The sequence below is a fragment of the Setaria italica genome, chromosome VIII (genome assembly GCF_000263155.2).
Source record: "Setaria italica strain Yugu1 chromosome VIII, Setaria_italica_v2.0, whole genome shotgun sequence".
NCBI lineage: Eukaryota > Viridiplantae > Streptophyta > Magnoliopsida > Poales > Poaceae > Setaria > Setaria italica.
This window is the reverse complement of record NC_028457.1, coordinates 33,228,943-33,245,359: the sequence shown is the minus strand read 5'-3', so window position 1 is coordinate 33,245,359 and position 16,417 is coordinate 33,228,943. Positions and strand designations below refer to the sequence as shown.

General features: G+C 42.9%; 1 protein-coding gene and 1 long non-coding RNA gene across 7 annotated transcripts in view; one reads left to right on the top strand and one right to left on the bottom strand.

Annotated features, from left to right (window-relative positions):
* Positions 1-1,953: 1,953 nt before the first annotated feature.
* The window catches only part of LOC101775497 (probable disease resistance protein RXW24L), a 20,642-nt gene continuing 6,178 nt past the window's right edge, over positions 1,954-16,417 (bottom strand). For both annotated transcript variants that reach the window (XM_004979615.3, XM_004979616.3), the window contains exons 3-4: positions 7,541-8,143; positions 1,954-4,173 (exon numbers count right to left, since the gene is read on the bottom strand). In XM_004979615.3, coding sequence (XP_004979672.1) covers positions 2,269-4,173; positions 7,541-8,143 — 2,508 coding nt within the window. In that variant the 3' untranslated portion in view covers positions 1,954-2,268. The remainder of the gene's footprint in view (positions 4,174-7,540; positions 8,144-16,417) is intronic.
* On the top strand, positions 9,038-11,578 carry LOC105915056. 5 transcript variants are annotated; one of them, XR_002678846.1, is made up of 5 exons: positions 9,038-9,092; positions 9,856-9,968; positions 10,628-10,748; positions 10,916-10,987; positions 11,361-11,578. It is a non-coding gene; the product is annotated as an uncharacterized LOC105915056 (long non-coding RNA). The 5 variants fall into 5 exon arrangements; XR_002678844.1 differs by having other exon boundaries at positions 9,856-10,748; XR_001164762.3 differs by lacking the exon at positions 9,038-9,092 and having other exon boundaries at positions 9,142-9,968.

Here is a 16,417-nt window from a genome sequence, read left to right as displayed (position 1 = left end):
GAAACAAGGACGTCAACGTGATCACTGGAAAGTATTTATAGGTCAGGTTGGAGTCCGGATTTATTTTCCTCCTTTTTCTAATTTCGGGAATTAATTTCAGATTCAAAAACAATTCCAGAAAATCCTGAAATCATAACTAAATCACGAAAAATACTCCGAATACTCCGAAAAATTCAGGAAAATTGCTGGAGATGATTCAGGACACAAGGAACCAAACAAAAGACTTAGAGATCCTGGAAGGATTTGTAGAACCATCCAAAAAATGGATTAAGCCCTAGAAAAATGAGAATAAATTCCATAAAAAATTGGAAAATTCTTAGAAGAACCTTGTCGTCGTCGTCCGAACGCATATTAAAACCTTTTGCACTTAAGAAAAACCAAGATGCATCTGCATGAATGCACAGACGCAGAACAACATTACTTGATTTAGAAAAACAAACAATTATCAGGGTGTGACAAGCCTTATGTTTTTTTCTCTCTTGCAGTTATCGTTCATTTGTTTTGTCTTTGGAGTCGGTTACCCTACTAAGGTGTTTGGATCTTTAGTCCAGACTAAAATTCATGCCACATCGAATGTTCGGAGGCTAATTAGGAGGACTAAACATGAGCTAATTATAAAACTAATTACACAAATGAAGGCTAATTCGCGAGACGAATCTATTAAGTGTAATTAATCCATAATTAACACATGTTTACTGTAGCACTACATTGTCAAATCATGGACTAATTAGGTTTAATAGATTCGTCTCGCAAATTAGCCTCCATCTATGCAATTGGTTTTGTAATTAGTCTATGTTTAATATTCCTAATGAGTATCTAAATATTTGATGTGATAGAAATTTTAGGAGGGAGTAAAGAACCAATCTGGTGACCGTCCACCCAGCTTCGGTGATATTTTGGGAGCTTGGACTGGTGACCACCCAGCTCTGATGTCCTGTTGCCTTTTCTGGTGCTTGAGAGGCATCTTTGTACACCAACGACGAACCGTGTCTCTTATCAACACATTAAAAACCGCCACTGCCATTATTAATCTTGTTCAGTGACTGAAGCGGTCTGTGATGTTGACATTGAGCATATGAAAATAAGGTGCGCTGATTCATTATAGATAAAACACATCTGTAAGATTAGGTACTGGTGAAAAGTTTATATGATCTTGCTATGCTGACGCTGACACGCTAGAAAATTGCGGGAATCTGACTAGTATCCGCGACACAATACTTTGCCACTGTGGTAATGCATCTCCAAACTAGCGTTCATTTGACTTGCTGTACAGGCTCCATCTTGGTGTACCAACCAATGCTCCAGAGATGCTGCAGGGCCAAATATACCTCTTGGCAATGGTAGTGATGAGCTGGTGAGTTTCGAATGAAATACAAGGGAACCATTAAAAGAATCTGCAAATTTGCGAAATGTCATGATAGTGTGGGGGTCCTATAACACCGGGAGAGGCATGTGTGTGCGTCAGCAGAAGAGGACACATGATCCTGTCCTTGTCAGCAAAGAGTAATGAATTGGACACAACATATATAGGCACACAACACAATCCACTTCTCCTGAAGATACGCATTCATGCGATTCATTGGATAACCACTGCACACACCCCCAATTACAATCAGACGTCGGTCGCTAGAACTCATTAATGACTAACAAACTGGAAAGTATCCACTGATCAAAACAAAGTCTCAAGGTTTCAGAACACATACAGAAACCAATTAAGCTACATCTCAATGTGCATAACATCAGAACAAAGTCCCACTTGATGATAGCTGTGCCGATGCCTTCCTTCGGTGATGTTGCAGGGATTTCTTATGAATCGTGCTGTCTGCTGATTGCATTATTGTTGGTCCAGCTTGCTGTAATTTTTTTTTTGCGTCTTCTCTTTTTTCTTTTTGCTTGCTCAAGAACAAGAACGCAGGAGTTCTCATGCATTATACAATACTCAATACAGCAACCTAAAAAATCAATATACTCGACAGAATGAATATATTGAATTTACAAGTATAATCCACTTGTTCTCAGTGTTTCAAACCATGGCACGAGTCATGTATAGACGTCATGAATTCATATCTCCCTGAGAAAAATTCATTCTTGGAGCCTGAGACGACGAACGCAAAGCACGCATGGAACATATGTATACTAGAACACATTTCAGTGTTCAATGCAATGTCACACTTGAACATACTAGTGAGTAGTGTAGTAATTCCCACTAGTTGCAGATCATGAAAGATTGCAATAGTATATACACCATCAGGAGCCGCTCAGCACCCATCAGGTCGATGATGACGGTTGCTCTGGCTTCAGAATAGGTCCGTTTTTGTTCTCCTTAAGCTCCCTCTCCAAGTGTTGCTCGAAGGCGTGGTCATAGGATCCGCTAAGCAAGACTTCCTTCAGACTTGACATAGACCGTAGACCATAAAACTGTAGTGATGAAGACACACTAGAGCAGCGAATCTTCAGGATCTCAATGTATACTTTTGAGCCAAACTTTACAGCCTGTAATCTGGAGTTGCATGCTATCTCAAGGAAGTCGATAATCCACTCACCAGAACTCTGAGCAATACTCCAACCGAAACGGAGCTCTCCACCTTGAAACTCTGCCAACCGAAGACGTAGACTACATAGATATGGTAGAGTTAGAATAAAATCTAGTTCCTGCTGAGGCAACGTTTTCATCTGTAAATCCACTTTCTCAAGTCTAGGCAGCTGCAAGCACATCTGCATGATCCATGATGGCAACCTGTCAACTAGCCCGTACAATTTAAGGCTCCGTAGCTTCTCCAGAGGCGACGAGATGTCGGCCATTAAACCAGCAGCTTCATTGTCTTGGTTTGCCTGCATTTTGAGTGACAAGGATTCCAGATGGACGAGACGTGAGATGTCTGAGAAAAATTTCTCGCTGTTCTTCCGGTTAATGCCGGACACTCCAAGCTTGTGCAGTTGGGTAAGGTTCTTGAGCTCCTCCAGAATGCCATCCTCGCCTGAAGCGTGAATGTTAACAACACCCAGCGTGTGTAAGCTGGAAAGCTTCCCAATCCCTCTAGGAACCTTGATGCCGCTATGAGAGCCATGACGGCGGTGTATGGTCAGCTTTGACCCCAGAGTAGCACATGGTCTGCTTATTGGCGCTGCTGCTGATGGGTTCTCTGCTGCTGCCACTGATGGGTTCTCTGCTGCTTCACTAGCTTGATGATGCTTGGCGGTACCGGCACGAATGTACTGCAGTTTCTCTAGCTTGATGATGCTCTTTGGTAGCTTGATTACAGATGTTTCCCTGATATCCAGAGTTTGGAGCTGCTTCAGGTCTCCCAAGGAATCAGGCAGACGAGAGATTTCTCTGCATCCCCTTAAGGAGAGGAACTTGAGGCGGGGCAGCAGCTTCACCATCTTCTCGACGTCACCATTTGTAACACCTGAAGATACGTCCTCTAGATCCAACACCCGGAGCAGCCTCATCCTGTCAGAGATGATGAATGTTTCCCACTTACCAAACACAGTCAAAGACCGTAGCAATGAAAGGTCGATGCTCTCGAACACATTTTTGTCTCTGTCCCAACTATTGTCTATGGCAAGGTGCCGTCCTGTGCGCTGTATGTTCTTTTTGCAATGGCCCTCAAGTGCAAAGACAAGGTTCTCTTCCATTAACTGTGAGACGATGTATTCACGGAGGAAACCATTGACTTGGCACAGAGACATCCTCATGTAATCAACTTTTGTTCTTGGCGCCTGGATCATGCTTAGATTGACGATCTTGGAAAAGGAGCTCTCCCCGTTCTCCTCTGCAGTGTTTTCTTTATTGTCTCTAGAGTATCCCTCCGCTATCCACCGCCTCACCAAACGCGTCCGCCGGATGGTGTGGTTCACAGGGAAGATTGTCAGGTAGAAGATACATGGCTTCAGGTAATCCGGACAGGAACGAAAGTAGGAAAGCAACCAGGAAAACGTGCCTTCTAGACTCTGTGTGGTAAGTGGTGCGTTGGCCTCCAACTTCGACACAAGGTTATCTTTTACTTCTATGTCGCGCACCATCCTCCATGACTCAGCTACAGCACATATGACCTTGGGAAGTCCACCACATTTCTGTACTAAGATATCCCTTGTTTGCTCATTCCGATGCATTATTTCCTCTCTGTTTTCATTCCACTTCCAATCATACTCCTCATTCTTAGTTACTACCTATTATTATCCAAACAATGTACGAATGAATTATTTATTCATAAAAAGGAGATGAACATGAATATATGGAGAGCTGATCTAACATTCTAAAATAAGAAATAATACTTCTCCTATTATTTCTAAATTGGAACTATTTTTCCCTTATACTAAAATAAACAAAGGCAACAAAGTTACATGTTGAACAAGCAATTAATTTCAAATCGTCAGACAACAAAGTTACATCAGCAAAAAACAAAGTTACGTTTCTGATACTATGCATATACAGGCAAACTTTTATTTTCAATAAGCAAAAGTTACATCGTTGGGCATCATAGTGACTTCACAGTGTTATATTTGACATTAATGTCAATTTTAAATGGTTGGAAATGTGAAAAGTTACATGTAGCTACGTAAAAGGTTATATCCATGTCAATAAATTGCAATTTCTAATAACAAAGTCACATCATTAATCCTGATATCAATAAGTTGCATCCATGACCTACAAAACTAGGTCTTCTTATATAACTATGTTCAGGGTTTAGGGTGCGATGTTGTTTCTTAAATTGAATTGATTGGTGCGATGCGCTGTGCAGCGTGTATTGATGTCCCAATCTAACGGGCCGATGTTATTTTTGAGTTGAGTTTGAGTGACGCGATGTTGTTGTGCAGCGTGTGTTGATTATCCCAATCCAACACGTCAGTGTTTGTTGTTGTACCACCCAGTCCGGATCTATTCTTCCTTTTAATATAATCGGTAGAGTTTCAAATATGATAGCTAGAAATATAGATAAATCATAGATTTCTCAATAAAGAAATGTACGACTGTCAATTCAGCATCATAGGTAGTAACAACCGTTCGATCAATTTTGTTTTCTAAGAAATATTCCAAATTAACATTATAAAAAGTAGTGTAAAGTATTCCCCTATATTGAATCATCCACATTTGCTGTTATGGTAAATAACCTAAAGTAACCCTTAAATCTTCATGTAAATTACCCACTGTTGATGCTCGTTATTGACACAGTTTTAGTGCCATTTAACTAATGTTTTCAGGCATATTCTTATACTAACCCGCCACTTGGCACATAAAATAATATGTGTTGTGTTTTGGATCATATTGCAAAATCACAGGAAACGACATAAATGAAGGGTTTTTCTACAAGTTGAACTTGGGCCCGGACTTTGGATTGGAAGGCCCAAACACGAACATTGAACTGCAGGCCCGTAGGAAGAGCTGAAACTTGCACAAGCCATATCTTTCTCATCCGAACTTCGATTAGGGTGAATTTATAGTTAAAATTGCATAGCTCAAAAGAGGGCGGGCCGATCGGCCCATAGGGGTCCAGGCCGATCGGCCTGGCCCATTTTTTGGTCCGATCGACCTCCCCTGCACCAAGAGGAAGCCCTCGACAATCCTAGGGTTATTTTCTAGAAATTGGCCTCAAAGGCACCCTAACCCACGTCAGCCACTATAAATACCAAGGACTTTCAACAGAACCCCCCACCCCGCCCCGGCGGGATCCTGATGAGTTTAGACCTAGACATTGCCGCCACAAGATGAAAAAAGGGATTATATTAGAACACCACGACGACCAATGCTGGCGGGAGTCAGGAGGTGCAAGGAAGCCCTTGGGCTGATTGGCCTGAGGAGCTCTCTTCGGTGATGATGTTCTTGCACCCCCTCGCCGCCATCTTCGGTGACGACGTTCTTCAGAGTCTCCTTCACCCCTTTTTGCGTCAATCTCTGTAAGATGATGGGTAAAGCCTCTATTCATCCCTAGGTTTGTTTGGATCTGTAATATGTAACTGTTACATGTACATTATTCCTATCAATGCTTCATGGTCTATGTCATTGCAATGCTTTATTTACATACGTGAGCGCTTCATATGTCCTTAGTAGAGTTTGTGGTAATCATGGTGATTATCTTAACTCTGTGGATGCTTTGATATAGATGTGTGAGCGGAGTTATTGAGTATCACTGTGTAGTGATGGTATGTAGGAGGAAAAGAGCCGAGCGAGCACATAATCTCTATGATAGCTAGTGAAGGTAGCACCAATTCATGTAGTAGATGCATATTCATGTGAACCTAGATCCTAGGGAAGGAACGCATATCTATACATGCTATCTATCTTGTATCAACATTTGCTTCTTGTTCTTTGTTTATTTTAGATTGGTTTGTCTCTCTACACAACCCCTATTGCCTGATTTCGTTGGTAAGATTAGTATAAAGTGAGAGCCAGCAATCCACTCGTTCCACAGATTGATAAACCTTGGGGGAATACTCTAAGAGAAAAGCTATGACTGATCCGTGCGCTTGCAGTTCACAACTTGGCGTGCTAACTGCCGTCAACACCCACCTATATATGCCATTATGAAAAATAAGGTAAAGTAAATCCTAAATTTACATATAAAATATCTACATCTATCATTTTAAAGTACTCCTATACTTCTAAATTATTCACTTTTCATTGTTAATATATAAGAAAACAACTCAAGGCATGCATGAAAGAGGTGTATCACAGCGCAGACCTCGTACACATCTGTAACAAGAAGTGTTGGTATTTGTTACTGGCAATACTTTTTATATAGTATTGGATCTAAAGCTTGATAGTAGCACAAGACATAAGAATTTATATAGGTTCGGACCACCTATCATGTGATCGGTGGTTTGTATTGAGATGTTGAGATGTGGTGAGGTTTCTTTTTTTTTCGTGAGGTTTCGTGTGTATCAAGGTGCTGATCTAGGGGTACCCTGCCTGATTTATATGGTTCAGGGGGCATGGTTATTCTGTTTGTTTCAAGTTGGTTTATTAGGATATGTATTATAGTTTTTTACAACTAGATATATGTAGAGTTCTCGTATGATTCCATCTTCTACCATTCATGTAGGTTTCTCACATCCATATCCTCCACAAGAAGCGATTAACAATACCGATTTCCACATTAGACACATATCATTGGCTAAGGTTCCAAATAAGCACATGAAGGTGCGATGCAAAGGAGAAAACTATGAATGAGGATGAAATAGCATAAAAAGTAACCGGTAAATAAAGTCTATCACAATTGAATAAAGATTATAACGTATCTGAGTATTGCATAAGAATTAATATGAACAAATGACATTGCAAAGATAAGCAATATGCTATGACACCATATTTATCCATGAGCTTCTAATACTTATCTCTCTTTACATTACTAGTATGTGCAGGAGCCTGGTTGATAAAATAGAATTGCTAATGTACGTAACGACACATGAAGCTGAAACAAGGGAAATTTGCACATAAGATGTAATTTTTTATGCATTGCATTTGGTTCTGTGTGTGATGGAATTTAGTTGTATATTGATGGAACAAGAATAGTGAAATGCTTCTTGTGAGCTATCATACCCGGTTGAAGAGTTCAATGGCATAGCGAACTTCTAGACCTTTGACATTCCGCACCAAGTTCTTATCTGTTGCACAGTGATTGGCAACACTTTCTTCATTGGTAACTATTATTATGACAACATTGTCTCGTATGCTTGATCCGGTAGTAGATTTGAAGGCAGGCCTTATCGAGTCCCACTCTTCTATGGATTGCAAACCGTCGATAACAATGAAGTACTTGGAGTTTTTTTGTCCCAGCAGAAATTCATGGCACCTTTGAATGGGGTCTTTGATCGTTGGCATCATGTGGCCTTCGGGAGAAGAACTCAGTAGATCCGAAAATAAGCTCCTGGACAAGTCCCTTAAATCGAATGGACGGGATACATTCAACCAAATAAAATTTCTGTCACGATGATACTCTTCTTCCTGTACCTTTCGGCAAAAGTGTTTGACGAGAAATGATTTGCCAACGCCAGATATCCCCCACACCGGAACCACGCGGGCATCTTCATCTGTGAGCCAAGACAACCATCTTAAATCCTCTTCACGGCCAAAAAGTGGATTTTTCTTTTCCCACTCTTCATATGGTTCTGTCTTGGAGCAGGTTGATTTTCCGGCCACATCCTGCAATTAAAGAAAAGAACAGTGCCGTCGAGTCAGGTTGATTTTATGGAAAATGCCATTTTCACATAAGAAACTGTGCTCGGAATGAAGGAACAGCTTGTATTGTGCACATGAAAGAGACCAAGTAGCGAATATCCGTCTGCCAGGTCACAGTAAACTGGGTACGTGCAGTATATATGCATGTGCATGCGTGTTCAGGTATAATGATGCGTGCAAAAGAGCAGGGTGCACTACAAGAAAAACCTCCTCTAGATATGTTTTCTTTGCTACGTTTTTGAAAGCATGTCTACATCTTAAGCGGTTCCAGTACTAGAAACGTTTGTTGACACGTTATCAAGAAAATGTATCTACATCTTCAAAGGTTTCACTACTAGACACGATTGTTGACACATTTTAATCAAAACATATCTACAAAGTGCTTAACACGGTTCTTTGACACGTTCTAGAACGTATAAAAATTTTCATCGAGGCCTAAAGCGAGACTTTACGTGGGCTTGATCGTTCAAAACAGATCAGTATCTCACGTTATCTCTCGTGTAAAAAAAACTGCACATCTCTTCTCTCCCATCCTCAACGTCACTGCCCGTTTCCGAGATCCGGAGAGGGGCACCGTCTGGCCGGCCCCCGGCTGCCGCCCCCCCGCCGCCGGCGCCCTTCCCCGCCGACCCCCGAATTCCGCCCCCGGCCCCGCCCGCATCCGGCCGCACACAGGGGCACACGCACACCCACCCCACCCGCGCCACACACGCACACGGGCACACCCGCCCCCGGCCCCGCCGGCGCCCCCTGCCCCCGGCCACCGCCGCCGGCGTCCGGCCCCGCCGGCCCCCAGATCCCACCCCTGGCGCCCGGCCCCCGCCGCCGGCGCCCTTCCCCGCCGCCGCCGGAGATCCCCCGCCGGCCGCAGCCCCCCGCCGCCGGAGATACCCCGCCTGCCGCCGTTCACAAGGTATGTTCTCCTGCGCCTGTAGGTTGCTTTCGCCCGTCAAGAACAATACTGAGATTAGTTGGGCATGCAGTACAATTGGTGCCAAGAAAATTAGCTCCCGTGTAATTGAAGGGAAAAGGGCCCAAATCTCGCGCAGTTTGCGGTCGGTTTCTGGCATCATGAGTGTCTGATCTCTTTTTTTTTTCCCCGAATATGAGGGTGTGATCTCCTGCACACCTGGAGAAGAAGACAGCATTAGGAAATACTCGAACACAGTGCCTTCTTTTTGTCAATTTCTGAACCTGAGGTGATTTCTGCCGTAATCATCATTTCATAGGCACACAAACCACTGGGTCAGTTTGATTCTAGCACACATTAGCAGTATCTCCTGCGCCCGTCAAGAACAGTATTGCGCAACAGTATCTTTTACTATTCCTGTCATGCTGAGGTTAAACTAGATGTTATTAGCAGGGCAAATCATGCTGTAGGTTGCTTGCGTTGCTGTCTTGCCTATCTTCAATTCGCATACTGAAATATAGATGATGTGTGTCGCGCAGTATAGGCTTTTGGTACCTTCTTTTGCTTTATGAATGGACATTTTTGCATCTGCTCCAGTATTAGTGATGCTTGATTTAATTTGTTCTTGCAAAACAATTTGATATTACCTTAGAAACAATGGTGTTTTTTTCTTCTAAATATACAATGCTATAACTGCCTCTGTTTCATGTTTCATGTATCTTTCATGAGAAATCGAATTTGACATGTCAACTTGTGTGGCTTGAAGATTATTAAGAAAAAATAAGGTGGCAAAGCAGCAGTCTGACTTCAATGGATGGGTTTCTGGTACCCTATCACAACTTCGTAACCTCCCAATTCGCCTATTGTAATTGTTGCATGGTAATATATACATATATTTTGCAATTCAGGAATGAAGTCTTTTTTTAGGCTTTCAGCTTTGAGCCTAGAACATAGACTTACACCTCATTACTATTGGTTGAAAACTTTAGAATTTTGAGATTTTTTTTTGGAAACTTGTAATTCTGCTTTACGCAGAAAAACCATTTTGTACCCCATAATAAGATATATAAAAACAACAAATACATTGACAGTTTTTCTTAAGACAATGCAGTTCTGTTCTGATATATCTCCCTCATTCAGCATAACATTACTCATTCTTTTTCTCCCAACTCCCCTGCCCAAAAAAATTAACCATTTTGGTGATTTGTCCATACAAAGAAAAGCGTGTTTATTACAAATGAGCTGCAATAGCACTACTGCTACAGTGTTTGGATATGATTTTATCTGTAGCTCATACGGCACGGCAATAGCTGTCTTGCATATAACAGATGTCCATACTAAGGGAATTTCTGGTCTTGTGTTTCTAGTTTTATGTTACATGTTAAAAACTATGATGTGATCAATAATTTAGCTCCAATTTACTGATTATGGTCTTCAAATTAGTTGCCACATATCTTGTTTACAACCTCATGTTACCAATCCTTTTTTTTTTGTTACAGCATGCTGCATCTTTGTTTGACAATTCACTTGTTCTCTAGGGGTGTGAGATCTGCATATACACAATTACTAGCTATATTACTGCTAGCTCCGAGCTACTGTTATTGAGAATGGGTATAACAAGGAAGAAATGAAAATGGCGAAGGAGACCAACAAATTTGGGTTCGTCCTTGTGGTCCTATTGGTCTAAACAACTTCCTATGAAGTCTGCATTACTCTGTCAAACTTTTCTCTCATTGTGATAATTTGAGAAAATATAATTTCCTTCTATCTGTTTGGTCCATTGCTACAATGACATGGATGTGAAAGTAACTACGACTTGCATACAGGTTCTGTGATGTACTGATGTGTGTGCACATGTTGAAAGTGTCAATCTATAGTTTGAAAAGCTACTCGATGAGGTTGGTATCTGCATATGTGCTAACTAGCATTAAAACTTATTCTCTTTTGTCGCTATTTGCGCTAAGTGGATTGATCCTTGGAATCTGCCACTTTGTCATTTGGATAGGTGATTTTATCTGAACTTGGCTATTTGTGAATGTGGCAGAAAAACAAATTGGTTATATTTGTGTTGTGGTATAATATTGCAACTTCTAAGCTTGTGTGGCTGTGTGTAGAATAAGTGTGGACTTCTGAGTATAATATTGCAATCATTAAAAAATAACCTTCACTTCTATCGCTAGCTAAGCCTTTTTTTCTAAATTCATGACATAAATATGTGTGGTTGTATTTTCTAGAACTTTTATTGAATTTATTTATCTATTTATTTTGCAGGATCATAGAAGCATGTCAATAAACATAGGCGAAGATAGATTGAGAATCGAAGAGAAGTGTCTGTCGGCTTGTGCAAAGCTTTTTAAATAGAATTAGAATGCAATGTGTAAGTTTTAAGGGAATATGTAATATCTAAATGTATGGGGATGATTAATTTTGTTGCTGACTCTATTGCTCTAATATTAAATGAATACATTTCATGTACTTTTTCATCCGTACTATGGTGTCCAAAGTAAATATGGTTACGCATGTATTATATTAGAAAATAGTTCCTGAAACTATGTTAGCATTGAGAAAGAAAAATACAAAGAGCGCATCAACTTTGCTTAATTTAAAATGTCTATAAGGCGTAGATACGTAATTCACCATATCTGCGAAGCGTTTCATGTCTACTACGAGACACGCTTAGCACTGTCTTTAGAAAACGTCTCATGTCGGGTAGACACACTTGTCACCGTCTCTAGAAAGCGTCTCTTATCTTGTAGACACGTTTGACAAAACATGTTTACAGTTCTTGACACGGTCCATGGGGAGACGCTCCAGACATGCTTTAGTGAAGCATACCTATAATTCACTAGAGATGAAATAAAGCGTATCTAATCTAAAAATAAAACGTATCTAGAGGCGGTGTTTCTTGTAGTGGTGGCAGCAACTATGGAGCCAGACAGGGCTTCGCTTTGCTTGACTACCTATATGAAAGCTAAAGCACAAGAGCAGAATGTGGGTGTGGCTACACTGACTGTCAACCAACCTCTCAGTGCAACGTGCCACTCGGTTGAGCACACTAGTCTATCAACCCGTGCTCCCGTACGGGTTAATATTTTTAAAAGCTATTTTATTTGAAAATTATTTAAAAATTCAACTCCTAGCTAATAATCAAAATTGTTTATCTACTACTCTCTCATTTTTTCAATACTTCAACATCATACTCGAATAGATGTGTACTTATCTTGTCCAGTTGCGATTGATTTTTAATTAGTAATTACTCTATACACGTTTTCCATCCACATTATACTTTTTCCATTTTGTATGGCACCTCCATACATTATGTTTAGCATAAAAAATAATATTTTTCATCACTTCCTCACATACATGTTTGTATAAATGGTCTACATGGTGACACTCATCATGTGTATATACCTTAACTTGGTATTTCTATATTAACAATGACACAAATAGATAATTTAGAATCATATATTAGTTTATTTTGGACATTTCTGTATGATACACATGAAGATAATTAATTAGATTAAGATTTAGGTGTTTACTTTATAATGATATGCATGATAAAATTGGACGACGATTACGGGGTTACTTCTCATTTGTTAAATATTGAAACACAATACTTATATGTGTATATATATATATATTTATTATCTTTATTCGTTTGTGATAAATTTTAGTTACTAATTAATCTACAATATTTTCATTCACATTTGGAATAGTTAATTTTTTCACTTTGCATTGCAAGTATGTTCTTGAATTTGTTCAATGATCCTAAGTTTGACCTATAATTTTAATGTAGAAATCTACACTCTCATCACTTGCTCTATATCTTTATAAATGGTGATATACCTTAATTATTATATCACATGCCAATAGTGTAAGAAATAGATGATTTAGAATCATATATTGGTGTATATTTTTCGTTAAGGTGATTTGGATTCAAATTTATCGTCACCTCATGTTATTTATAGTATTGGCATATGTGGGTAATATAAATGCAAATTTGAGGGGTTACTTTAATTTATTTTTTAAGTATTTGTGTTGAGCAATTTAGTTGCAAATTTTGAAGGTTATTTTAAACTATTTTTATAATGGTATAAGTGGGTAATTTTGATGAAGATTAGGGGATTACTTTAGTTTATTTTACATAATGGCAAAGGTGGGTAATTTAGATATAGATTTAGGGGTTACTTTAGACTATTTTCCTAATGGCATAAGTGTAATTTTTTTAGAAAATATAATAGATTTAATGGCTATGATGATTTGGGTCTACCAATATGACCAGATGTTTTGCTTTTTTGTGAGTTTTTTAGATTTCTCTCTTTTTCTATAGTGTCCACCTAGGATCCAAGAAAGATGACTACTACTCATATCAGTTTTCTTTCAAATAAACTGCAACAAGTTTCTCTTCAAGTTAATGATCTTTATTTGTAGGATTTTTCGTGGAACATCTCCTACGCTATGTCATGATGCACCTTGGGTACACAATGGAATGTCCGCTAGTAGAGAGACACTACTACAGAATTGATTTGTAGGAGCGGTACCTTTTTTTTTCCAGGGGCAGATGACTAAAAGAACACACGATCCTGGAAACCCCGACACACACTGTAGTAGCCGGTCCGACTCTGAAAATCCATTTACAGAGCCGGACTAGGGGAAGCCCCACCCCTTAAAATCACCTCCATTTCTAGGGGCGGATGGACGCATAACCTGTTTCTAGAGCTGGACAAGGGGCCGGACACTCCTGGAAATGGATCTATTTCCGCACCCTCCCCCCAAACGGCTGTTCCAGGCCGCCCATTAAGAGCAACTCTAAGGGTCTACCAAAAAAATCTCCCCCAAAACTATCTATTGGTAGCTCTACTAAAAATTTTTTTCTCCCAAAATCATATCATCTCACAGCAGATCCCCAATAATAAACTCCCCAATATTTTAAAACTAACCACATCAGCACGTGGACCCCTCCGTTGGGCCCATCCCTCCTCTCCCCTCCAAGACACCTCTCTACTTTCTTCCTCTCTCGTTCTCCTTTCTTCTTGCTGCCGCCGCTCATCAGGCTTGCCGAGTCCGGCAGCCTTGTCGGCCGCGAGAAGGCCGCTGTCACCCTACAACGTCTGTCCGTGTCCCCCGACGTCGCGCGCACGATCATCGACCACGGCGGCCCCGGCCTGGTCATCGAGATCTGCTAGACGGGGGACTCCGTCTCCCAGTCCGCTGCGGCCGGCGGAGGTGCGGCAAGCGCTGGCTGACGAAGGTATCATCCGCCGTCCGCACGAAGCGCGCTGCCACCACCATGTCTGGCGCCGCTCGAGTCTCTCCTGGAGGAAGCCACCCCTCAAGATGCTTCCCATCAAGGTCATCTGCTTTTGCTCAGGAGGTCAAGACGGTGAGAGAGAAGCTAGGGAGTTCGATTCATCCGCATGGAGCAAGAGAGTAGCTGGCCCGGCCGGTTAACACTTGCTCCTCCATGATCCCAACCAAACCCAGCTGCCAACCTCGAGCGTTGACACTTGCAAACTACTAGTAGCGGGGGCACCCGTTCCCCCGCACATCATCATCAACCACAACCACCTAGGGCCGGGCCACACAAGAATCCCAAGCTCTCTCCGTCTCCGCACCCGCGATGGCCCATTCTTCTTGGCTCGCAACCTGCTCGCTGTGGTCGACCTTGGCAGCGCTGGCTGCCCTCATGACCAGCGCTCTGGTGCTCCACTATGCGTCGAGCTCCTTCCTCAACCAGCGAGCGGCGTACGAGTATGATGACCCCTACGGCCCGGACGCCGAGCCATCGGCGGCGTTGGTGCCGAGGAAGGGGCCCGGGTACCCGCCGGTGTTCGCGTACTACATCACAGGGCGGGCGCGGGACTGCCTCTGGTGGCGCGGGTGGTCTACGGATTGGGGAAGGACCGGATCCCGCATATATGCAGGGCAACGGAGGTGTTTTTAGCATTCTTGTATTCTTACGGAAAGGATTGGGAAGCTGTTGGAGATAAGTTTTGTTTATTTTCTCCTAAATAAGGTTTTGAGGCAATTTTAAGAACTGGTCTTCTCATGTAAAAAATTGAAAGAGACACCATGGACCCCATTTCCATCTTATCTCTTCTCCAACCTTATCTTCTCTCCCATTCGCCTGATCGCCTCTGTCTCTCATCCACTTCTTCTCTGTCTCCTTCCACTTTCCCCTCTCTCTCCTTCCAGGCTTCGGCGGCGCGGCACCGGCGAGGGGCGGAGCCCCCTGCCTTGGCTGGCCGGCCAGCGCGGGGTGGGCCCCCTTCCTCTGCCGGCTCCCTGGCGCGTCGCGTACGCGGGCGCAGAGCCCCCTGCCTTCTTCCTCGTCCGGTTCGCCGGCACGACGCTGGACGGAGCCCCCGCCTTCCTCGGCCGGCTCCCTGGCAAGGGCGCGGATCCCCCTGCCTTCCTCAGGTAGCTCACAGGGGCGACGCGGCGCGGGATAGCCCCTTCCTCAGCGGCTCACCACTCACCAGCGCGGCGTGGGAGCAGGGCCGCCTCCCGCAGCCCGCGGCTTGCAAGCAGCACGACGCTGGACGGGGCTGCCTCCCTCGGCCGGCCTCCTAGGGGCGGCGTGGCGGCCACGGCAGTGGCGCGGCCAGCCCCCGCAGGCGGCATGGGGGCGGGGCCGTGGCCGGCGGCTAGGAGCCTATGGCTCGTTGGGTTAAGGCTTGAGACGCGGGGAGAGATCCCAACTCCAGTGATGGTGGGGGACGCCCGCTGTTGACGGCCGGGAGCGCCTGCCAGCTTTTTTTGTTTTTTTAATTGGTTTTTAGCGTCGGGTGACGGGGGTCGTCCGCACCTGCAAATGCATTTGCAGCATCGGGGTACGTTACCCGATGCTGCAAATGCATTTTCCCCATCCGGGGAGACCCGTTCCTTTTTATGATCTATTTACCCCTGCGAAAATACTAACTTGGTCTGACGGTCGACTGTACAAAAGCGGTTGAATCCGACCCTCAAAACGCTCTATGTGGCCACTTGATTCTTGGGTTACTGCTAGCTTGTCATATGTGTGGATCGCTGGTCATCCACGTGATCATGTTCCGTTTACATGAGTGACTAGTAATCTTCCGTTGCTAGCTTGACTTGGATCGACATGCTTCTCGACTACACCCTTGACTCGAACGGTATCAACGCTGCTTGACGGTACACCAACTGATTATGGGATATCATGGTGGCATCATGACAAGCCATCCTGTACGCCGATAGGGCTTCAGTCAAACATAGGTGCCATGTCTTCAGCTGCTCCTCTATTATCATTTTGATAAACTTAACTATCCCTATGATGGGAGATGTCGGCTGGCCGTTGGCTTGGGCGT